This window comes from Rhinolophus hipposideros (genome assembly GCF_964194185.1).
Source record: "Rhinolophus hipposideros genome assembly, chromosome: 4".
NCBI lineage: Eukaryota > Metazoa > Chordata > Mammalia > Chiroptera > Rhinolophidae > Rhinolophus > Rhinolophus hipposideros.
In genome coordinates this window covers 53073520-53098226 of record NC_138050.1, presented here as the reverse complement: position 1 = coordinate 53098226, position 24707 = coordinate 53073520, and the positions used below count along the sequence as shown (strand labels likewise).

Genomic DNA, 24707 nt, shown 5'->3' with positions numbered 1-24707 from the left:
TGGGGTGCAGGGAGGATTATCAGTGTCCTCTCACACCCTGTGTTCAGTGCGAGGACCTCCGCCCTCAGGCTGGTACCCCAGGACCCTCCCGACCCAGGGAGACGATGTCTTGCTGCCTCTCAGACCTTCCCACACCTGGGTTTGTGGTCCCACCACCCAAAGGCCTTAGTGCTGGGGCTCAGCTGGGGTCTTGGGGTTGGATTTGCCTACCCAGTCGTGACTGCTCATCATCCGCGTTCCCCCTTCCAAAGTTGGTTCTGATTCTCTTTTTTTGTTCTTTTTGTTCTCGTGAGCTAATGCCTTCTAAGGAAGCATGGTAACTGGCATGATAGTGTGGGTTTGGGAAGGGGAGGCCTCCTTCACCTGAAGGGAAAGGTGGCTTTGTATTTGTATGTGTGCTTGTCTTGATCTACGGGGGTAGAAAACCTTACTAACCAAACAGCCACATTTTATAATTCTTGTTTTATGCAAAATGGAAGGCTTCGTGATGTCTGTTTTTCTCACCGCCCAAAGAAGCCTGAACGTGTGGGTTTGTAGGTCCTCTGTGCACAGGTCCTGGTATCTGGATGCTGGATAAAAGGGTGGGGTTAGTTCACGGTTTTGTAGTAGAGTGGCTTTCAAGGTAGGTATTTTCTCTCTGTTGTATGCAGGTATGAACAGATATATTCTGGGATTTGTGTATTTTGTTTCCATACAGCTGGTATACAAGGAAGTCTTTCTTAACTCGAAATACTCTGTGTTCACTACTTAGCAATTTTCCTTTTGTCTGTAAAATTTAGGGTTATTTCCCTTGTGTTGCTTGTCTCCAGGTTGCCTGAAGCTCAGCAGAGAGTGGGAGGCTGCTTTCTAAATCTGATGCCACAGATGAAAACCTTGTACCTTGCGTATTGTGCCAATCACCCATCTGCAGTGAACGTTCTCACGGAGCACAGGTGGGTTCACTGAGATGTCTTACCTGAAAGGAAAGGACTTGTTGGGTATCCTCCAAAACAGTGCTACTCACTTGATTATTCAACAGTGAAAATTTTATTTTCATTCTCAAAATTAGTGCCTGGGGGCCGGCCCGGTGGCTCAGGCGGTTAGAGCTCCATGCTCCTAACTCCGAAGGCTGCCGGTTCGATTCCCACATGGGCCAGTGGGCTCTCAACCAAAAAAAAAAAAAAAAAGAAAAAAGAAAAAAAAGAATATATGATGCCATTAAAAAAAAAAAAAAAAAATTAGTGCCTGAAAAGTATTGATACAAAATCTTTGAAATGCCGATTAGCCTATTTTGTAGATGTTTTTTTGTAGTCTCCCCATCAGCCTAGAGCCCTTTGGACAGTGGGTTGAAGGAGCTGGTAAGTATTCTAAAATGTAGCTGCAAGTTAAATCTGGGCTACCGGAATCGTATTTCTCAGATCATAAATCTGGAAATACATGAGACTGAATTAGATTTGATGTAAGAGAAAATGTTCCATTTAAAATTAGGATTGGGTTTTATAGGTAGAACATCAAATTGGAGACCATTAGCTTTAGCTTTTCAACCTGAAACAAAATGAAAACAAGTGAAACAGAATGTACAGTTTTCTGCTCCTTTGTTAAGACAAGGCCATGTGTGTTTCCTGAGAATTGGAAGAAGATGAAGGAATATTGCAGGCATTAGCAGATGTCTCAGAGCGCAGAGGCTCCGTTTCTGCTTCTGAACAAGGCACACATTTTTATTAGTAAGTGTTTTAGAAGAACGTTTACAGTTTCTTTTGAAAACAGTTCAAAAAAATGTTAAACCATAAATGGAAAAATAGTTTTAGTAGCTTTAAGATAAATGCTGCTGTGCTTCTAATTCTAGTATTTAACTTCAACTTTTAACCAAATATTTCAGCTTAAAACTTAGCAATTCTTTTGGTAAGCAAACATTGCTGAGCTGTTTAGCGATCGGATTGCGGTTCAGATGTGGTGTCCCTATGAATGTGGCTCGATTGTGTGGAAGTGGTGGCGGGGCTCCTGGGTCAGTCAGACCTGAGTCCCAGCCACTTGCTTTCCAGCCTGGGCCTCCTCATTTCAGTGAAAGTGCCTGTGTCATAGCCTTGTTGTAAGCATTAAGCCACACACGTGTAAACTGATCAGAACTGAGTGAACACGATAAATGCTGCTTACTTTGTTGTCTCAATCTTCTGTCAAAAAAGAAAAGTGAAGACTGGGCATTTACTGTTTTTACTGTGCACTTAAATATTAAATGATTAAAAATTTGTTTAACCTCCATGTTAAAGCAATGAAATGAAGCAGCAGTCTTTGACATGGTGATGAAAAGAGGGAAGATTAGGGTTATACAGTGTCCAATAGGAACGAAAAACCCAAAGGACACCCCCCTACGCCACCCCGCCTTTCTAGGAGGGTCTGCTTTGCTAGCATGCACCTTCCTAAAACCATGAAGCATGTATTCAGTTATGATCTTTGCTGTCTACTCCTGGGACTACAAATTAAATGAAATTTCCACAAAAGTGAAATGCAAGGATTAAATTTGTATTTCTGAATTTTTTTTTTTTAAGAATTATTGATGCAGTAATGGGAGAGATAAACAAAGCAAACAGAATATTAGGGCAAAATTATACATCTTTTTTAATCTTTGCTCTGTCTCCCCATTTTTTGTGGGGATCGATCCTCTAGGATTGGGTTGGAAGTATGGGATAGGGGGTGAACAATTTTAGGGAAAGATTCTAACTAAATATTTCTCCCCTGGAAGTGAGAATCTGTCCTGAAGATGACATTTAAAGCAACTCAGACTGTTCAAGTTTCCTAAAATAAGACTTTGAAGGGAAATGCTTGCAAGTCTGTGCTGTTTATCCTTTCTTCTGTACTGTTACTTTAATGACTGTGTCAGGGCTGAAATGTAAGTAGCATTTTCCCACAATAAGAGGGAAAGAATACAGTTATGTGTCTGAGTGGGGAAACTTCTTCCTCTGTGGTGTGTGTGGTGTGTCTCAGAGCTGGGAGTGGGTGTGCACTGAGGTCATGCTTGGGGAGTGTGAGCCTTGAGAGGGGACGTGGCAGGATGCACTGCCTGTGTGCCCTCCTGAGGTCTCTGAGCAGCGAGAGTCCCCACTCTGTCCCCAAGGCAGACCCCACTTCTGAAGCGTAAGTCTCTGAATTGAGATGAGGGTGGCTGGTAGCTTTTGTCAGTGTTCACCACTTTTGATTCTGGGATCTTAACTTGTGACCTCTCCTGCTTCCCTACATTTGTTGAAGTCTTGAAACCGCCACACTGATGGGTAGTTTAGTCTACGTGTATGTTTGAATATGTTTTTTAAGGATTGATTTAAGTGTAGTGCTCTGAAGTTTTAAAGTCTTATTTGCAGTCTTATGATCCTTGCATTGTGTTAGTTTAAATTCTGAGTGTGAATCTTTTTCAGAACCATAAGGTCTAGAATTATGTCTGATATGTACATTATATGTTCATGATTGCCTATGTTGAATGAATTATGGGTTTCATGATTTAGTCTATAAAATGAGTTGTGTGTTTTTCAGTACTTTGTTACTTTTGCTTGGCTACATGATAGTTCCCTTTATGTGTGTTCCTTTTGTTGCTCTCTTGCAGCCCACAGTGTCATTTCAGTAAATACAGAGGAGATACACTGTGTAAGGATTGCTAGAATCAGTAGAAATTAAGCTGAAAGAGCCTTTGTTTTGTCAAAATAGCTGTATCCAGCAGTTTTGTTTTATTATGGTAACTGTATTTTTAAAAAAGCCTAAAAAAAATAGTGACCTGTAAAGATTCTTAAAGTTCTGTTTCCTGTCTTAACTGTACATGTTCTGACATGAATGTCATGTGAGTATTAAATGTTTTGCTTGCAAAAAATTTTCACTTATGTTTTAAGTTAGTTGTAGGGACTTTTGCCGGGGGCGGGGGGCGGTGATGAGGATGACTTGCTTAGTTTTGTTCATTTTTCTTGGCCATAAGTATAGTTAGGGAATTTCAAATATAACCCTGAAATATCAAAAATGACTTGAATGGACTTCTCTGTGCTTTTTCTTGTGGTAGAAAAGGCCCTGCGTGGATTATATTTAAAGGAGTTAAAATATACTTCTAGTACCACACAAAAAAAATTTATTTTTATGGGACTGTGTTTAATCATTTGTTCAACACCTAGAGAAATGCTGGTAAAATATAAATCGCTCCTCTTTAAAGGCATCATTTTACTCTAGTCATGCTTTAGGAATTGACCGCAGGAGTCATTTCAGGAGGTGAGCGTTTCTGAGTAAGGATTTATAGGAGTGTGGAGGGGGCACGGTGAGTGTGAAAGGCAAAGCAGTGTTAGTGTGGTAGGAGGGGCCAGACCAGAAGTGGTGTGTCCCCCCAGGTTCCGGGGCCCCCTTGGGCTCAGCCGTCCGCTAGCTGTGAGAATGGAGGCGGTGGCCTTCACTGGGCGTCATCTGTAAACACGCATAGTAACAGCGGGATCGCAGGCCCGGATGATGTTTATGAGAATCATGTACAGAAGCATCTGCTCTGATGCCCAGAACAGAGAGCTTGTCCACTAGCACTGCTCCCTTCTCTCTGTCCTCCTTCCTGACGGTTCTCCTGTCTGCCTCTTTCACTTCTGCCTGAGCTGAGCAGAGGAGAGAGGCTGGAGGGAGGTGGGGGAGGAGGCTGAGGAAGGGAAAAGGCGAAATCATGACAAAATGGGTAACTCCAAACAGGTACTCGAGGATACTGCTCATGGCTTTGAAATCACCAAAGCCTCTGGGTACACACCGGACTCCCCCAGAGCAAGGCTCTAAAAGATCACTGTTCCTGGTGTCAGCAATCCCAGCCCTGTAATTTCCCTGAGAAAACCTTTCTGAAAAAGCACAAAGGTATATCTCCGGAGATGCCGAATTGTGTGTTGCTTATGAAAGCACCACACACACACCCCCCCTAGAAGTAGTTTGACAGCTTCTGTAGGAACATACTTGAAATTGCTTCACCATGATGGCTGTCTTACAGGAAGAAAATCATTATGAAGTCTTATTTCTTATAGAAATGAATACATGTTTATTGTATTAAGTTTTGTGTTAAGTTTTTATAACTAGGATTTTGTGAATTTCCCCTTTTTTGTAATTTGCTTTGGTTTTGATCATATCTCCTAAACGTGTGTGTATTTGTTCATTTAAATGGCTGATTTTAAAAAATATGTATGTATGCATATATATGTAGAGATGTAGGTAATTAGATAGTAGGTACTATTAGCAACATCATTGCTGTATTTTTTTACACTCTGATTTCAAATGCAGGCCACCTGAGTGTTCATAAAGCTGAATTTAGGTAGAAGTAGTCTTCTAAAGAGGTCTTACATGCTTAAGAAATGTGAGGCTAGTTTCCTCGTGAGTGATTTGTTTTCAACCTGCTATTGGAAACCTCCTGTTTCTAAGTTGGTGTAGTTAGGGAAGATGGTTTCCCCCTTAGAGGCGGTAGCGGGTCAGTGTGAAACCAGTGGGGGCGGGATGAGAGGTGGAGAGTGCTGCCGCCACGGCGGTTCTCGCAGCCTCTGCACGTGAGGTCATTGTTGGTTGAACTATAGGAAACTGTTACATGCACCACTTTTGAGGTAGCAGTTTTAAATAGTTTAGCCTAAATATTGTATGTATTTTTACCAGGAACCTCAGTGTGGCTGGTGGTACCAAGAATCTTGGGCAGGGTGCCAAGTATAGCTGGGTGGGGTGGCGGGAAAGGGGGAGATGGAGTTGGTGAGGCAGTGGCTGGGTCCCTGGCGGCAGATTCAGACGACCTGCACGGGACCCATACATTCGGTTGTTCTGCAGGGTTTTCATATTTATGACTTCATCTATAGTGCTCCTCCCAGAGGTGACATGGGACTCACAGGTGACCCTGTTCTTCCCTGTGGGTGACCTAAGCGGGTGCCCCTTGTCTCCCAGCTGCTCCGTCCCTCAGTTCCTGATGTCTGGAATGACAGGTGCAGCACCAGCGAGGACACAGACCTGGGTCCTCACATGGACCCCAGACGTCATTGGTCCTGCAGTGGAGACACAGAAACATAGCATTTCAGCCATGATGTGAGTCATGAGTGCATCAGTGGTGGAGGCTGACGCGCGTGACTGCTGATTGGAACTCAGGGCACACACAGTGTGCATGACAGCACAGGCCTCAGGAGGGCGTTGGTGGTTGTGAAGGGGACGTGAATAATGAAGTGGATGGTGAAAGAGGAGTGGTAAAATAATTAACTTCTTTAATTTTGAAAAATCCTTAAGTTTCCCCAACTATAAAAGGGGATAATTTCCTTCCTCCCGTATTGTGAGGATTAAATGAAATGGTAATGTGAAAATACTTTTGAAATTCTAAATCCTAAATAAGTATTATTTTATTGTGCTACATTGTACACTCTGAAGGTTGGGAAACATGGCTTGTTTCTCCCACAGAATGTTTTAGGGTACGGTCGCCATTCAGGGGTATTTGGTGGACTGAGAAGCATCTGGAGTGTTAACGCCCTGATTCAGTTCATTGTAATTTTAAAGCATCTTCTGCTTCTTACGTTTTTTGCCATCTCAAAAGTTTCCAGATAATTGAAATCTATTCTAGGTCTAAGAATGCATGCCTACAATTGAACATTTCTATATGAAATTCATTTGCTGCAATGGCCTTTTATGAGTAGAACTGCATAGGAAACCACATGTATTCTATATTATGCACAATTGTTTTTGTCCATAATGAGAGAAATAACATGGACCTTTTGGGGTTCCTTGTGTGGCATATTGAAATCACCAGCACATGTTCGGCTAGAAAAGCCGTAGCCTTCGAAGTATCAAAGATACTCCATTATATTTCATAATCCTGGTGAGAGCCAGTGGGGATGAGAGCGCGTCACCAGGCTGCATCTAACAGTGGTGTCCTCTTTCATTGTGTGGCTGCTTGTTGCTCAGTGAGGAGCTGGGAGAGTTCATGGAGATGAAAGGTGCCAGCAGCCCCGGGATTCTCGTGTTGACCACCGGCCTCAGCAAACCGTTCATGCGGCTGGATAAGTACCCCACGCTGCTCAAGGAGCTCGAGAGGCACATGGAGGTACTGCTTGTCACGTGTCTGCCACTTAGGGTCCATTAGCCGCTGCCAAAGAAATTATAATTAATGACATTTTAGAGGCCAGAACCAACCAAAAGAGTTTACCAAGGGTTTTTAATTCAGTGGATTTTCAGAATGATTTTGTTAAATATTGTTTTTTCCCCCCTTATCTTTATCCCAGCTCTATACAAAAGCATTTGCTCCTTTATCTCCACTCTCGCCCACTGCTGCTGATAGAAGTCCCCAAATGTAGAAAATGCTAATAGCTTTGTGGTGTCATATCAGGAATGTTCAGCTACAGATACTGGGGGTGCCAAATATCGGGTATACAAGTCATGTATACACATGACTTGTGTTCCTCTTTTGTTATCGGTATATATTATTACAATTTTAATACAGTTTTCCTTTCTTAAAATGTGTATATATATTTTTGACACTCTCTGTATTAAGTGCATAAGTTGTAGGGTAATATAGTGAAAGCATCATTTAATTAATGATATGCATTTATCTTATTTCTGAATAATAGGCCGTGGGCCTGGCAGAAATTTGGGTTCAAGTGATTGTCTTGGCTAGGGGTTAGTGAACTTTTTGTATAAAGGGCAGGCCATCTGTTCTTCTCACAGCTGCTCACCTCTGCCGTTCTGCCTGAGTAGCAGAGGCTGTGCGTAAGGAGTGGCACGGTGTGTGCCATCTTCATTCACCACAGCAGACCGTGATTTCCTCACTCCTGCTGGTGGCTTCTCTCTTCCAAATTATCATTTCCCCTAAGGCTACTGGCTCCATGCGTTCCTTAAAGAATAAGAAGCGGCACTTTAATGCTGGGAAAAATAGGACACATTTCAAGTTGAAAATTATTGGAAGAGCCAAGCTAGTCTATGTAGTGCCTTTTTAAGAAAAAATCTTTTCTTCATGATAAAGCTAATGGTATGTTTCTTTTATTCAAAGGATTATCATCCAGATAGACAAGATATTCAAAAATCCATGACTGCCTTCAAAAACCTTTCAGTAAGTAATTAAGCATATTATGGAGACTTTTCTCAGACATTATCATGGCAAGTGAATGTAGAAAAATGTTTATTCCCTAAAAAAGCGAGATCATAAAAGAAAAATTGTGAAGTATAAGTTGAGTTTAATGGAATAAAAATAAATATATAGTAATTTCTTGGCTAGTAAATTCTCATGCTTTACTGGGCTGTGGACACCAGAAAAATGAAATAGTAATTGTTTAAATTTTCAAAAGACACCATATAATTGATGCTATAGCTACTTAAAAATGATTTAAACCTATTAGTGACAGAGTGTGAAATGGCATTCTGGTGGTTCCATTTCATCTGTTGTTACATTGTCAATGTTTCCGAAATATGTTCCTTATTTATAGCATAAGTGATACTTATTCTTTTTTTCCCTCTCTTCTCAGTCTTCTATGTTGGCAGACACTAATAAAATCAGAAAATATTTTTCTTATCCAGGCTACATTTCTTCTTCTAAAATTGGCAAGATCTGCTATATTTTTCTAAAACAACATTTCTAATTCCACAGCGGTTGTGTGTTTTGCCTCTCTTGACTTTATTTCGTGTTTGTGAATTAAATAAATCGCTCAGTAGATTATCTGTCTTAAGAAAAGAAGTAACATATGAAGCAATATGACCAATTTTAGAAGTTTCTGTCTGTCAGAACAGTGTTCTTCTGTTTCTCTCAGGCCCAGTGTCAAGATGTACGGAAAAGGAAAGAGCTGGAGCTGCAGATCCTGACAGAAGCTATCCGGAGCTGGGAGGGAGATGACATTAAGACCCTGGGCAACGTCATTTACATGTCCCAGGTCATGATTCAGTGTGCCGGAAGTGAGGTACTGCAGCATGTGTGTGCCATGATGGTTTCTGTTCCACTATGCGGAGAGTAGATGGGAACTGTGTTGCAAGAAACACATGAGGGGACACCAGCCATGTACTGGACTAACCCGTTCTTATTCCAATCTCTCAATTGTTTTTCCTGAAACCATTAAAATGCCTTGGATCAAAATTGAGTTAAGAGCTGAACATAATTTGTATTAAATATATGTTTTCTAAATGCTTTTTAAGTTTCCTCAGTAACAGTCAAGATTGTAGATACTTTAGAATGTTATATTTTCACGGTCATGTAATACAAGATTATAAAGGAATATTAAATGATGACAATATTTAATAGAACCATTTTATATCATAATTTATTGTCTCCCTTTTGTCCTTTGCCAGATATAAATGTGGCTTCCAGTATATTAGAGAGCGTTAGCTGATTGTGTACTACTTGAGCAATTTAGGTCTAGCCAAGATCAGTTATGATCAAAATCTGTATCAACTGAAAGATGGTGGCCCTCATTCGAAGCCCAGTTTTACAAATGTCTACCATAGAAGTATGTGTCTGTCTGGGCATGGGCTCAGTGCTAACACTGCCATTCTAGGAAACATGTTTTCAATGGTTAGGTCATTACACTTTTCTGTTATGTATACTAATTGGCATTTGCTTATGGGAATCACAGTTATCTTACAGGTTTGATTTAAGAGAGATGAACCCAGATTCTTGTGATATCCCCTCACAGTGAAAATTGAGCAGTTTGTGTTTCAGTATTTACATGAGTTATATGTTCATCGGGTCACTGAGCTAGTACCTCTTTTTGAATTTTATTCTACCTGTAAAAAAATAATTAACATGGTCAAAATACGCTAATGACCCATTTCAAACATGAAATTCTTAGGGCAACAAGATAACTGAAACTTACACTTTCAATATATATATCCCTTCTTGCCTATAAAATTTAAAAAAGATATATGACCCCTCTAAGGTACAAATTTGAGTACCATTAGAAATCATGATTCTTTAATAGACTACCTTGATCAAAAAAACTCGTATTTTACAGATTGTTTTTAAATTATGCACTTTCAACTTTTATTTAAAAATCTATAGAAGCATTTCCCAAGTGTTTTCTTTGTAATACTAGATCTACAAAACATGAATAGGTGCTGCTCAAATAATGATTCAGAGTTGTTGTGGTCATGACTGAAAAGGTTGTCATCAGTTGTAAAGCTTTCTCTTTGACAGGGCTTCTCAGAACCTGTGCTCTGAATATTCACAGTGTATCTTATGCATCTTCAAGAGGGGAATATAATAAGTAGTTTTCAACAACTTTTTTTTTTCAAGGCACTTTGGTAATGTCTAATGTCCTGAGGAGTCTGCTTGGGGATACAGCTTCCTAATGTTATTTCACTTGTGGGCAGTGGGCAAACGGCAGCTTGTGACAAGGGCTGTATGCGTTTGTTTCTCTTTTTAAGTCTCCTTTGTCCTTCAGTTGTGGTCTCTCTTCACCTTATTGAAGCGAATGAGTTTTAATAATACATAAATAATGGTTTTTAGGTCTTTCATGTAAACTAGATAAAGTTTATGGCATGGATACAAAACACAAACACTGAATTGATGTATCAGGAGTTTTAGGGACATGCCAGAAGTTATTAAGAGACCAAAATTGATTTTAACATTTTATCCGGCCTATCTTTTAGCATGAAGGGTCCACCTGTTACCCCCACCCCACTAAACTTTTACAAGTTCTTCTGTTCTATTTTCTCTCAATCACAAAAAGAAAATTTTAGACTAAGAAGAGTTAGTGACAGAGCTGAACTCCTTAACCACATTTTTAAAAAAGATGTTACATGGGCTACTTGTGAGTCTAAGAATTCACTGTAATTTTGTTTCCATTTAATTTAGCTAATAAAATTTGGTAGAAATTCCTAAGCTGGAAATAAAGTATAATGTTTCATAAAGCCTCATATAAATATTTATTCTTACATCTGTAAGTATATATTTTTTAAAAAATTATTTAGGTTCCTTTGTTCTTTTATATTAGGACAAGAATGAAAGATACCTTCTACTTTTCCCGAATATTTTGCTAATGTTGTCTGCCAGTCCTAGGATGAGTGGCTTTATCTATCAGGTAAAACACATTTTAAATTTATATTTCATTGTTTATTTTGGATCTAAGAATCATTTCCAGGCATGCTTTGAATTTTTGCATTAAGTACTACGTGTATCTGTTTATGTATTATGTGTGGTATTGTGTGTAGAGTGTTATACATTGAAATATGCACATACCCTGTTTTCCCGCTCTGCACAATTTCCTAAGTGCTGTGACCCAGTCTATTTATCGTCAAGATTTATTTCTGGCTTTGAGGGACATTAAAAAGCATTAACAGACCTTGTGCATCAACAACCGAAATGTTCTATCCACTGGTGTTGCTTTGCTAGGTTAAATACAGTCACACAGCTTTATTTCTGTAGGACTTCTCAAAGCTTCTGATACACTTTTGTACACTCTGACTCTGGGAAAGAAGTGTGCAGTATGCGGCGTTCTGACCACTGCATTCATCTGACCACAGAAGGCCCAGGGACTGTCTAATGTCCCCCCGCCTGGGCACTGCTGCCCTGCTGGACTGGATCATTCCAGTCCTGTGCTGTGGGATGTTCAGCAGCAGCTCTGGCCTTCTGCCCAACAGGTTTCAGGAGCTCTCCTCTCTGTAACATTGCCAGTGTCCTCTGCGGGGCAGCACTTCCGCCTCACCTTGCTGGGAACTGCCACTGTCGGAGGTACCGAGAGAGCCCTGCTCCTTCGCAGCTTGGTCCCAAACACGGACAGACTTGGTTGGCCACGGGGTACCACGGTGTATCCATGGAGACATTTGGTCCACGCTGACCCGTCTCCCTAGCCCCAGGCTCCGTGATCAGCTAGGCTACTGAGGCAAGAAGGGTTATCACTGGCAACATAGCCACAACACAATCATTGGACCAAGAAAGGTAGTTCTTATGTTTTAATCCTGTAATCCAACATTAAAAATAAACGTCATGGGCTGTTTGAACCTGGGGATGTTTTTTTAAGGGTGGACGTTTTCGACAGGACCAAATATCAGGGACCTTTTGGCGTGAACCAAATGTCTCGGTGGACATTTTGGACAGAACCAAATGTCCAGCAAGGCCGTTTGCAGACCCTTTTTGGTATCTCCAGCAACATTTTCCACTTCGGTTCCAGAGTCCTCCATTTCAGAACGGGCAGGTTGGCTGCTGTTGCCTGTATTTTGTATAGTGCCTGCACAAGTACTGACTGACTCCCCATCTGCTGGACAACCAAGAATAACTGTTGGACTGTTCCTCTTGCTCCAATTTCCCCCCTTATTTTGTCTTCAAGCATGGAACTTCCTCTGCATTTCTCTGAGGCAAATCAGTCTTCCTTTCCACACACATCATTGAAAATAGCTACTGTAGTCTCTTATTTTTTTTAAAATCATAATGTGTAATGTTTTTGTGTCCTTGTGTGTATGTTTAGAGTAACTTATAAGATGGGATTTATTTTTGTTTTAGTTTGCTGCTCTATACCCGTTTACTGGCTCAATTTCTTGATTATAGTATTAACTATTTCTTATGTGAGATAGAGGTTTTTGCATTATATGTGTATCTGGTACAAACAAAAGAGCTTTTGTGGTTTACAAATGCAGTTCTGCTATTTCTAAAATCATTTAATATTTAATTTAATAATGGTACCCTCTTTACTACAAAAGCACTAATTTTTTTTGTGTGTGTGGGGGGGTGTCTTTTTTAGGGAAAGCTACCAACGACAGGAATGACAATCACAAAGCTTGAGGACAGCGAAAATCATAGGAATGCATTTGAAATATCAGGTGACGGGCACAAACTTTGTGAATGCTGTCTGTCACGGTGATGAGACAGCTAGCCATTTGTGTGCAGATTCGTGTGGACTCTTTCAGAGGGCTGCTGCTTAAGCATTGTGAAATTGTACTCTGGGTGTGTGCATGTGCATGTGTCTGCTTTCTGCCTGTTTTTCCATTTCAGCCTGTTTTTTTCATCTCTTCTAGGGAGCATGATTGAGCGGATATTGGTGTCATGCAACAACCAACAGGATCTCCATGAATGGGTGGACCATCTCCAGAAGCAAACAAAAGTGACATCTGTCGGCAACCCCCCTATTAAACCTCATTCTGTGCCGTCTCATACCGTAAGGACCCCGATACTTCTAAAATCCAGGGGCAGCTTTTGGTTAACTTAAAAGCAAGTGATCAAGTAAATTAAAACATAATCAATATCTGGATCAAGAATGCATGATACTTGCCTGGTATTTCTCTGCAAAAGTTTGCTTGTCTCCATCAAATAGTGAATCGCTTCACAGTGATCACGCTAGTGAAACAGCCCTAAGTTGTGCTTCCTCACACAGTTCAGCCTCAGGTCGGAGGCTGCTTCTGTGCTCAGAGTTGGCCTCGAGGACCAACTTAGGGGGCTTTTCAGTGGAGACCTCAAGGGCCTTTGCTCCATAGATGCTTTTTCCCGAGAATTTTAACTATATTTATTCTGTTTTATCAAAGAACAAAAACAAATATTTACGGTGATGGAAAGGACGAGATTCATACTGAAGACATTAATGTGTACTTTTTGTTTCATTGTTTTTATTTTAAGAAATCCATTAGTCTTATCCTTAGAAAAGCTCAACAGGTCTTTGACTTTTTAGATACTTAAACATTTCAAAATAGATCAGCACGAAAGTGTCAGTGTTTAAAACTTCTCTTTATTGGTGTTTGTTCCTTAAGATATTGAATTGTTTTAACATTTAGCATCTTTTTATCAAACAATATTGAAGAACCAGGCACAGCTTTTTACATATGACTTAAGACGATTACATAGCATTTCCAGTTGGTAGGTTTTTCTCACATCCTTCATAGGTTGTTAAGATCTTTATTAGGACTTTTCCTATCACATTGTTCACTTCCACTTTCGTTATTCGTAGCATTAAAGTTTTAGCTTAGAAAGGGTAACATCCTGATCACAGTATAGTCTTACTTGAATTTTCTCAACAGGTTGGAAGCTAAAACTACTCACTTGCTTTAGCTGATGTTTCACTTTGAAGGCTCTGCCGTTTGAAACTTCTCCATACTTTAAAAAATATTAAACATGCTTAACTTTCATAAGACTAAATTTATTCCAAAGACGTGTATGTAGTTGTGTGTTTATAAAGAAAAATGGATGTGCTTTTCATTCCAATTGTCAGTAATAGCCTGAAACTAAACATTATAAAATTTTATATCAAATAAAAGTGGGTTCTATTTCGACCCTGGCCTCTCATACTCCTTTTCATGTCACCCGTGGCAAGGGAGGGTCCCCCATCAGCAGGGAGTTGCACGTCCCCACCCTGTGGAGGGCACTGTTGCTCACATACTGGCTTTTGAAATGTTGTGTATTTTTCTTAGGGAGTTTCTTTGGGGGGAATTGTGTATTCTTCCTGTGACCTGGTTGTGTCCAGCTTGAATAATATTCTAATTTTAGCATAAAGCATACCTCTTTTGACTTTTTCAAGTAAGGAAAAACACCAAATATTACTGTGACATTTTTGTTAGAAGGAACATTTTGCATAGTTTTCTCCTTTTGTGAATTATTTCGTTTGAAAAAAATTTTTTGTAACTGTCATGCAGCATATTACAAGATACACAGCACCCACCAGGACAGGCATGTGGTTGTTGCAGAAAGCTGATTGCTTCTGTTCTTGAATACTGTGGCATCAGCTGGTGCCGGAGTTTCCTTATTTTAAGCATGTGTTTAAAATGTGTGGTTCTTGGTAATGATGATCTCACTCAGGTTTCCCGCTCACAGAACTACTCAGCTCTTTTCTCCTGTTAGGCATGCCTTACTGCTTTGGGCTAATTTGAGGTCATTGGCTAATTTTGAATTAACTGAATTTATGTAACATTTTCTCCTCTAATTGTCAGTGTGATGGGTTTTCCAGGAATGTAGATCCCATAAACAACATTGTCGGACAAATTAGATTTCTATAACTTTGGTTAAAGCTGATTTTTTTCCTGAGAAAATAACTTGTTTGATCCCAGGCAAAATTTTTCTGGCAAAATTTTTCTGTGAAGAAATAGATAGTAAGTACTTTCAGCTTTACAGACAATATGGTCTCTGTTGCAGTTGCTTTTTTCTTTTGTAACTCAAAAGCAGCTATCAACAGGAATGGGCCTGGCTCTGTTCTTTTTTAAAAAACAAAAACAAAAACGGGGTCAGGTCCTAGCTTTGCCCACCCCTAAATCACTAGACAGTGAGTAATACTTGACTGGGCAGGATTACCCTCCTCCATAAGGGGAGGACCTGTTCTTTTATATAATTCTGATATTTATACTTAATGAAATACCTCTTTGCACATGTTACTCCATGGAGTAAAAGTGGTGGTGGAGAGTCCAGCTCTCAGACCCCCGCATCCTGCTGCCTCCTGACCCAGCTCTGGGCCTGGCCTGAAGCAGAGCCTTGGGGGAGCTCTGTGCTTGGCCCAGGCATCCCAAAACCAACTGCTTGTAGTCAGAGAAGCAAGAGAAACGATACCCTGGGGGTTACTTCACTGGGTCCGCTTTTCAAAATTAGTGTAGAATTAAGTGTATTTGATCGAGGTTCCTTTGATGGTGCAGGTTCTGATTTTGTTCTTTCTTGCTCTTTTCCCTGGGCAGCTCCCCTCCCATTCGATCACTCCATCCAGCAAGCATGCGGACAGCAAGCCGGTGCCACTGACACCTGCCTATCACACGCTGCCCCACCCCTCCCACCACGGCACCCCACATACCACCATCAGTTGGGGGCCCCTGGAGCCTCCGAAGACCCCCAAGCCCTGGAGCCTGAGCTGTCTGCGACCCGCACCTCCCCTCCGGCCCTCGGCTGCTCTCTGCTACAAGGAGGTGAGGTCCATGTGAAAGTGAGCGTGACTTCGCAGTGGGATGTGTTCGGTTGGTCATTCTGTACTTTGTTCCAGAAATTCAGAAATACGGAAAATCACACATTTCTATCTGACCAAAAAAATACAGATCGGCTTTATTCTTTTGTCATTCCCTTCTGCTACTTTGGGGGTCTGGGAGGCCCTTGAGAACCCTCATGGGGGGGCTCGTGAAGCATTGGACCTTTTCTCTGCCCTTCCCGGAGGGGCCTTTCTGTGCTCACTGTGGCCCTGCCTTGTTGCTGCCACCTGAAGGCTGAGGGATTGGAAGGCTTCAGATGGGCTCCCTGGGGGCCTCGAGCTGAGCCTGAAATAATACTGAACTTCTAGTTCGTGATGGCTCTCACTTTATTTCTGCGTGTTCTCCTGCTTTGCCTTATGAGCCTTTTTCAAGTTTGAGATGTTGCCCAGGAACCCTACATTGTGTTACCAGAAGCTATCTGAGAAGAAAACATTCACAAATAAAAATGAAAAATTTGACAGCTCTACTCTTCGTGTAAGAAGTCACCATGCACTCTGCTCTTTTCCGTTTTAACTCACTGTTTTTATATGTATCGTGTACAGTTAATATGTGATTTCTACCCATAGATGTTCACAGTTTCCTACACTTTCATGCTAGGTTTGATACTCTAAACCTGCTTCGATGAGGAAAGGAAGTGTCATGAGAAATATGTTCTAATAAATATTAGCACTTGCGGAAACTGATAGTTAAAATGATGAGTGTGATTATCATGACTGATCTTGAGTGAGTTGGGAATACAGTCATCGTGACTGTGAGCATGGTTACCGTGTGCGCATGCGAGAGGGAGTATGGTTGTGAGTGTGGTTATTGTATTAGCATGAGTGTGACTATAGTTATCATGAGTGAGCATGAATAGGGTTATTCTGTGAGCACACGAGCATGGTTAAGTGTGAGTGTGGTTGTGCGTGGGTATGGTTATCATGAGTGTGATTATGGTCATTGTGTGAGCACAAGTGTGAGTGGTTATCGTGAGCATGATAGACATGGTTATGAGTGCGTAGGCTTCTCATGGCTGTGGCTGTGAGCATAGTGAAGCACTGGTGCCTGGTACGAGTCTCCACATCCAGCCAAGAGCCACGTTTGTCAAAGCATCTGGAGCAGACTCTCCCTCCATCCTTGCTGGTAGCCCTAAGTATCTTTTTTCTTTAAAAATTTTTTTTTCACTTACAGTTGACATTTAGTATAATTTTATATTAGTTTCAGGTGTACAGCATAGTGGTTAGACATTTATGTAAGTTACGCAGTGACCCCCTGACTAGTCTAGTACCCACCTGGCACCACACATTGTTGTTGCAGCATTGCCGACTATGTATGTTCCCTATGCTTTGCTTTACGTCCTCGTGACTATTTTGTAACTACCAATTTGTACTTCTTAATGCCTTCCCCTTTTTCACCCAAACCCCCCTGACTCTCTCCCATCTGGCAACCATCAGTTCTTTGTATCTATGAGTCTGTTACTGTTTTGTCCCATTTTATGTATGTATATATGCGTTTACTTATTTACTTAAGACTTATTAACAATGTACCTAACATACAATATCATGTTAGTTTCAAGTGTACACCATAGTTATTTAGTATTTATATACCTAAAATGATCACCACGATAAGTCTAGCAACCACCCGACACTGTACTATGCTATCCAAAGCCCTACATATTTTAAAGCACATGGAAAAGTATACGTAAATTGTAATTACTCCTTTACATTTTTTGTTCTTAATGAATTTTGTTTTTTTATGACATAGTCTTGCTGGTGATCATATGCCCAAGTCAGAAATTTTATCATGAGCAACTACTTAAAAAATGTCGGTGTTTTGGATTTCCTACTTTAGTGTTTACAGGTGGTGCAGGCACGCCCCTGGTGGAGATTTCATTACTGGGGAGGAAAATCGGGGTAAAGAGTTAAGCAAAGGGGCAGAAAGGGTAAGGGAAGAGGTATGGTCGAACAGGAGCATCTGGTTTTGGTAAATGGCTGCAGTTGCTCTGCTGGAGCCCGTGTTGGAGAAAAGGTTTCACACGTTATGTATTGTCCAGTATTACTGAGCACCTCAAAACACTTGGTGAGAAGTGTTCTTACAAAGTGAGAATGGCACAAAATGGGGCAGCCATCTCTGCCCAGGTTCAGGTGTCGGGGCACCGTGTGTGTGGACGTGTGCCCTCTGCACGTGTGTGGTGCCATGTCTGGGGCACTGCCCGGGCTTCCGCTCTATGCACTTGAATTAGAGAAGCCACAGGACACATGCTGTGTTCATTTCTTGGGGAACTGATTTCTGCTGCATTCCTAAGAGCTTTTCAAGTATTTATTTTTACAGAAAATATTTTAAAGAGAGAGAGACCTTCAAAAATCAACCTTTGGTCCTTGTGTGCTTCCATTCTGATTCATCCCGTAGCACATACCCCCTTTTGCATCTTGGTTTCTCATTGTGAGATGCACAAATGTTTTCTGTAATTTAAGTGATGCAGAAGTTAGCCTTTTTTAGTGTTGATGTCTACTGCGTGCTTGACAATTGAAACCGTACCCACTCTCTTGGACTTCTTCCTGCTCTCAGTTTCCCACCTTCATCTTCTGCACAGCTTTTAGAAGTTGTGTTCCAGAGGTAAGAGGCAGACCATTATATTGAACATAGCTCTGAAGTAGCGTGAACACGCCGTAGAGAACGAGCCAGTGCTCTGTCTTTTGTATGCATCTGCGCTCAAGGCTGATAGGCTGATCCTACTCCCTTGAGGCTTCAAATATTTTCCTAAAAGAATCATCCTTTACCCCTTCCCTTTAAAAATAGCCTTCGTTTCCTCATCGCTTTCTAGTTAGCTGCAGCAGATGGGTCTGCTCCAGAATTAGCAGCATGCATGGGTCTGTGCACGTGTACCCAGCTGTCCTTTCTCTCTTCTCCAGAAGCTGCCTGCAAACCTACGTCACCTCTTCTGTGTGTGTCGCAGTGCTGGTGGGTCTAAGTAATATGAGGGTTTTTATCAGACAGTACCCTATTGATTTTAAATGAATGCTCAGCAGCTGGCAAAGAAAAATCAAAAGTATGAGAGAAATAGGCAGCTCTTAACAGTGAGTGGCTGTAATGTAATATTTCACACTTTCACGGCAACCCTTACTGATACGCCACTAAAAATCACTGTGGAAATTGTCACCCTCTTTTCCCCCTTTTTCTTTCCTTAGGATCTTAGTAAAAGTCCCAAGACCATGAAAAAACTCCTACCGAAGCGTAAACCTGAGCGGAAGCCTTCGGACGAAGAGTTTGCACTGAGGAAAAGTGAGTACCTGTGCACGTGTGGGTGAGGACCCAGGTCTGTCTCTCACAGGTACAGCGTTCACGGGGCAGGAAGATGGCTTTTCACAGACTACAAACACAAGCTGGGGTCTGAGCCTTAGTGTCACTTCTATACGGAAGGGTTTGAGCAGCAACAGAGCACAAGCCACTTCAGTGTAGACACCCACAAGTGGGAGAATTACGTGGCGCCGGTGATCAAGCACATGCATGGTTTTCCCCCGGATGGAATTGTTGACTATCTCGGCCTCTGTGCTGCCCACTTCATCTGGGCACCCAGGCCAGGGGTACAAGGTGACCTGAGACCACCTGCTCCTCCCATCCCGCTTTGCCCTGTGGTTTCCATGTGTCGGGGTCACACCCCACACTGGTCGATCACTGTAGGGCTCGTTTCCCCCAGATCTGTGTGCTTAGACAACCTCTACTCTAAACTTGTGCAATGCCAGAGGCAATATGAAGTTTAGTTTTGGATTTCTCAGCTTCTCATAGGGAGAGCTTTACACACAGGAGATGTTCAGTGGACAGCTTGTGAATAAGCTGTTTCCAGGAGCGAGCGATGGGAGTGACTCAGCACGCGCTCTCGTGCTTGTGTGCTGCTTTCCAGTGTCGGGTCCGTTTCCCAGTGTCACAGGCAGGAAAGGTTCCGTGTGCACCCATGGCTGGGGGCTGTCTGGCAGTGCAGGAGAGCCTTGAGGAGGAGATGGCCCCACCTGCTAGCACCCTGAGGGAAGTTGTGGGGTCTGTCTGAAAGGGCTCTGCCTCCCGGCTCCTGGGTCCTTCTGTCCCTGCTCAGCCTTCCCGCCTCTGCACCTCCATGTACCCTGGGAGGTCACAGGTCTTCCTGATGTCCTGAAGCATTGCTCCTCATTTCCCCCTACCCATTTGGGACCCTTCAGGGATTCGTTTCCAAAAGAAGCCTCCTGGGAACATGACATCTCCTAGAGGAAAGGGGCAACATGGTGCAGGGGCTACGTGTCATCCATGGAGGCTGGCAGCCTGCATTGCCCCTGGTCATTGTGGGACCCCCATCCTTAGTATGGGGATGCTAAGAAGCTGGGAGAAGTGAGTGCAGTAACAGGCCTAGAGGGCGCTCTGTGCATGAGCTCTGGCTCTGCCCCCGACACCTGACGGGCACTACAGTGGGTACCGCGCATTATGCCACTGTGGTGGTCATTGCCCTCATTTAGAGCGTGTGAAGCAGTGCCACACTCCAGAAGCTAATGAAATGGAGTGACAGGCCGTGCCCTATAGCGAGGAGGTCGGACCTGGGACTGAACACCTCTGCTGCACTTGGGTATGACAGGGAGTGTGCGGCGGCCCCTTCATCTCCAGGCCTTTGTCGAGCACCGTCTATGAAGGCTCTGTGCTGGCATTGGGGCGGGCAGCAGATAAAGACCATTCCCTTATTCAGTGGAATTATTCAGTGCCTTCTGTGTGCAGGTCACGACAGTAAACAAATGAAAACCCAGGTCTCCGTACAGCTCCGTTTAGTGGAAAGATACAGATGGGAAACCAGATAGGCAAACGATAGTGTGTTGGTATGAAGTGCAGGGAGGGAGATGCGGGTTGGGGTGGTATTTTAAACAGGGTGGTTGGGGAGGCGTGGATGAGGGGGCATTTTCTGAATAAGCAACTTGAAGGGGTTGAAGAAGCCAGCCAAGCAGATGTCTGGGGGAGAGCTTTCCAGGCATTGGCTCCAGAGCCCCCGGGCGGGGTAGGAACCTCTGTGGTGCTGGTATATTCAAGGGACAGCAAGGAGGCCCTGGGCCTCAGGTGACAGGGAGGTAATGAAAGATGCTTGGAGTGAATGGGCAGCCACAGTCCAGTTGTGAACACAGGACTTGATGGGACTTGGGTTTTAATAGGACCGTGATCACTGTGTTTTGAGAACAGATGGGGCAGAGGTGAGAACAGGCAGACCAGGTATGAGGCTGTGCAGCAGTCCAGGTGAGCATGACGACGGTGGCCTGGGCCGTGGGATGACAACGTAGAGGGGAAGCGTGTGCAGAATTCACATTTCAGATTTCTTTGAAAATGGAGCCTACAGCAGTGGTTCTCTACTGGGCGTGTCCCTGCCCTCCCCACCCCCAGGGGACATGTGGTGATGTTCGGAGACATTTTTGGTTGTCACAACTAGGTAAAGGTCAGGCATGATGCTAAACACCCTACAACACACAAGACAGCCCCACAGCAAAGAATTACAGCAGGTCCTCGAATCATACCATTGATGAGATGCCAGAAGAACTTAACTCTTGTTTGTATCAGTCAGCCTGTGGTCAAACTGGTTTCGTGATACGTCGTTTTCATTTAAAGTCTCAGAACCTACCGACAGTGTTGAGGACTTAATGTATCTGACCCCAAATGTCAGTAGTGTCGTGGTTGAGAAACACAGGCCCGCGGATGTGCTGCTGGATTGGACTCAGGTGTGTGAGAGCGAGGCTTTGGGCCTGAATACCTGAAGGATGAGATATAGGTATTGCGATGGGGCGGCGGGTTAACAAGATTCTGAGGCCCAGTGGGACGTCTGGGCAGGTGGTGAGAATTTCAGAGTAGTTCTCTGTGCTTAGATGGTTTCTCAAGCTGTGCGAGTGATAGACACAGAAGGAGAGAGAGAGAGTCTGAGTCCTAGGAAATGAGGAAGATAAGGAGCTAGCAGAGGGAACTTTGAAGGAGAGACCAGAAGGGAATAAGAGAACCAAGGGTTTTCGTGTGTATTGGAGGAGAAATTTTATCTGTGTGACCTCTGTGTTACTAGTGCCTGTGCATAGAAAGTACTTAGTGAACTTGACAGCTTTAAGATCACATTGTAGGGCCGGCCCGGTGGCTTAGGCTGTTAGAGCTCCGTGCTCCTAACTCCGAAGGCTGCCTGTTCGATTCCCACATGGGCCAGTGGGCTCTCAACCACGAGGTTGCTGGTTCAATTCCTCGAGTACCGCAAGGGATGGTGGGCTGCGCCCCCTGCAATTAGCAATGGCAACTGGACCTGGAGCTGAGCTGCGCCCTCCACAACTAAGACTGAAAGGACAACAACTTGAAGCTGTATGGCACCCTCCACAACTAAGATTGAAAGGACAACAACTTGACTTGGAAAAAAGTTCTGGAAGTACACACTGTTCCCCAATAAAGTCCTGTTAAAAAAAAAATAGATGACTTTGTAATTTCATTAGCTATTTTAGCTTTTGTTACATTCAGAATCCTAGAAATTTTTCTAGTCCATGGAGCGGTCTGTGCTCCATAGAAAATGTGTGCTGTGCTATTGTTAATTTATCTTCTCAACCTTTATGATGAAAGATGGTAGCTCAGTGATGGCTAACACTACATCTTGGGGAAACCGGTGCCCTTTCTGGCGTCATAATGCTTTCTCTGCACTTAGGATGATGCCAGTGCGTTTACCCATGTCTGAAAATAGCGATCCAGTTGCATCAGCTGGAGAGATCATTTTCCTTTTGGCCAAGAGGGAACGGCCTGCCCCTGGAAGTTACCTTGCAACAAGTCCTGAAATTAAATTAGTTAAACGTTGTTATTTTTATACTCCTAAAAGAGGAACTGATTATCGAAACCAGTTAAATGATTGGTCCCAGTTAGTGAAATTTGAGTCAATTTCTCAATTGCTCTTAAACTTTTGGTACTGAAATTTATTTTTTAGTAGGAAATATTTGGCTGGTCTTGTATATATCTCTGCCTTACTATGGTAAAATGACATTGAGGCTTTACTGTGTGACTTGCAAATATTTCAGCCTTCCATTTTTTCCACTTTTTTTTTTAACTACAGTAGGGTGAACCTTTTAAAATGTATCCAAATAATATCTTAAAAAATACAGAAAATACAGAAAAAAATACAGAAAAACAGTTTAGTCATAGGATCATATGAAGTAAGCTGGGTGTGAGTCTCAGTGCCCAGTATTAACACCTTTGGACGCTGTTAGTCTGGAAGATTCTATTGTCTGTGCCTGTGCTCTCTTGAGTATGAAGCCAGTGTCTGGAATAGTGCATAGTTGCAGGAGGAGCTCTGGAATGACATCTTCAAGCTTTAGGTTGTGCCTTACACGTTTCTTAGATGAAATCTCTAGTAGGAATTTGTGGATCAGAGGAAATGCTCTTTTCAAAGCCTTTGATAAGTATGGTCAGGGAGCCTCTCCGGAGGGTTTTGCTTGTCTTCATTCCTACCAGCTGTGGGTGGAAGGAAGACTTTTCCTTTCTGCTGTCCACATTGATACGGAGAATTGTCAGGCTTTTTTATTTTTGCCAGGCTGCTATGTGAAAACCTGATACTTTAATTTTCATTTAATTTCTTGGTGTGATTGAATATCTTTTGTTACTAACTGTAACAAAAATTTCTTTTTGTGTGAATTGCTTGTTCCTAGTTCTTGCTCTGTTTTCAATTTCAGGATGGGGGGGATACTGTTTTCCTTGTGGATTAGGAAGATAAATTGTATATATTTAGGGTATTGCCTCTTTGCCAGATATGTTGCAAATAAAACATACTTTTTGAAAAACTAAAATCCCTTTGAATGTAACTATTTCATAAATATTGGAAAACAGTTGTCCGACAAAGAAAATAAGAGATTGTCTTTGTTGAGTTGATGACTTCACCTTAATCTAGTTAATTGTACTAGGTATGTTTAGATTGTGACGTGTTGTGTTCCTCATTTGTAGCTCAGTCATGACGCATTGTGTGTCTCTTGACAGGCACAGCTGCTTTGGAAGAAGACGCGCAGATCCTGAAAGTCATCGAAGCGTACTGCACAAGTGCCAAAACACGGCAAACACTCAACTCAAGTAAGTTTCACAGTAATATACTGTGAATTGTGGTTTGTTTCGTTTGACATCACCGTCTGAAGGAAACTGCGCTGTGGGCCCTGTGCATGGCTCCTTGACGTGATGCTTTGGTGGCCTGGCCAGGTTTAGAACAACTTGAGCCTGATGTCCCTGAATCATTGAAAAGGGTCTGAGCTGTCAGTAAAATAACTGATTTCTAGAGTACGTTCTATTGGGAAATCTCTACGTGTAAGGTACTGCCAGAATTTATAACGCTTTCTTTTGCTTAGAGAAGATGTGTTTAGACATCAGCAGACGATTCAGTCAATTCACTTATTTAAACTGTCCAAACTATTAGTGTGGTAGTGGGATTTTATATATTAATTTTTTTTCCTTCTTAGAGTTGTCAGAAAATAAACTTAGAGCAAGGCTTTGAGTCCCCCACCTTTTTTTCAAATGAGGGCATTTAAAAAAATTTTTGGAAGTAGACACCAATTAATTTATTAGGTAGATTTCAGTACCACTGAATTTACCTGTATGTTATGTGTAATGTCTTAAATGAAAAATCTTAATCTATTGTATGAACAATAAAAAGGGGCTTTTTTGTGTGTTTTTTTTTTTTTTTTTAACTTCTCCAGCATTTGAGTGGAGTGCAGCGCTGTGGGGCAGGTGGAGTAGTGCATGTGGTTTGTTCAGAAGAAAGGGCTGAGACTCCCTTTGCTGGGGCTGGGTGGGGCCACAGGCATCAAAGGGTGTCATTATTTTGTGCTGTTGTTTCTTAGGTGGGCTTTTTTTTTTTTTTTTGAGAACTGGATGACTTACATATTCTTTCTGGCATAAAA

General features: G+C 42.3%; 1 protein-coding gene across 8 annotated transcripts in view; it reads left to right on the top strand.

Moving 5' to 3' along the window:
* Positions 1-24707, top strand: part of ARHGEF7 (Rho guanine nucleotide exchange factor 7) — a 130163-nt gene that overhangs the window by 89133 nt on the left and 16323 nt on the right. For all 8 annotated transcript variants that reach the window (XM_081046047.1, XM_081046045.1, XM_081046052.1 and 5 more), the window contains 10 exons: positions 810-932; positions 6892-7030; positions 7973-8032; positions 8727-8873; positions 10902-10988; positions 12645-12723; positions 12919-13058; positions 15550-15774; positions 18999-19092; positions 23797-23886. In XM_081046047.1, coding sequence (XP_080902173.1) covers positions 810-932; positions 6892-7030; positions 7973-8032; positions 8727-8873; positions 10902-10988; positions 12645-12723; positions 12919-13058; positions 15550-15774; positions 18999-19092; positions 23797-23886 — 1184 coding nt within the window. The remainder of the gene's footprint in view (positions 1-809; positions 933-6891; positions 7031-7972; positions 8033-8726; positions 8874-10901; positions 10989-12644; positions 12724-12918; positions 13059-15549; positions 15775-18998; positions 19093-23796; positions 23887-24707) is intronic.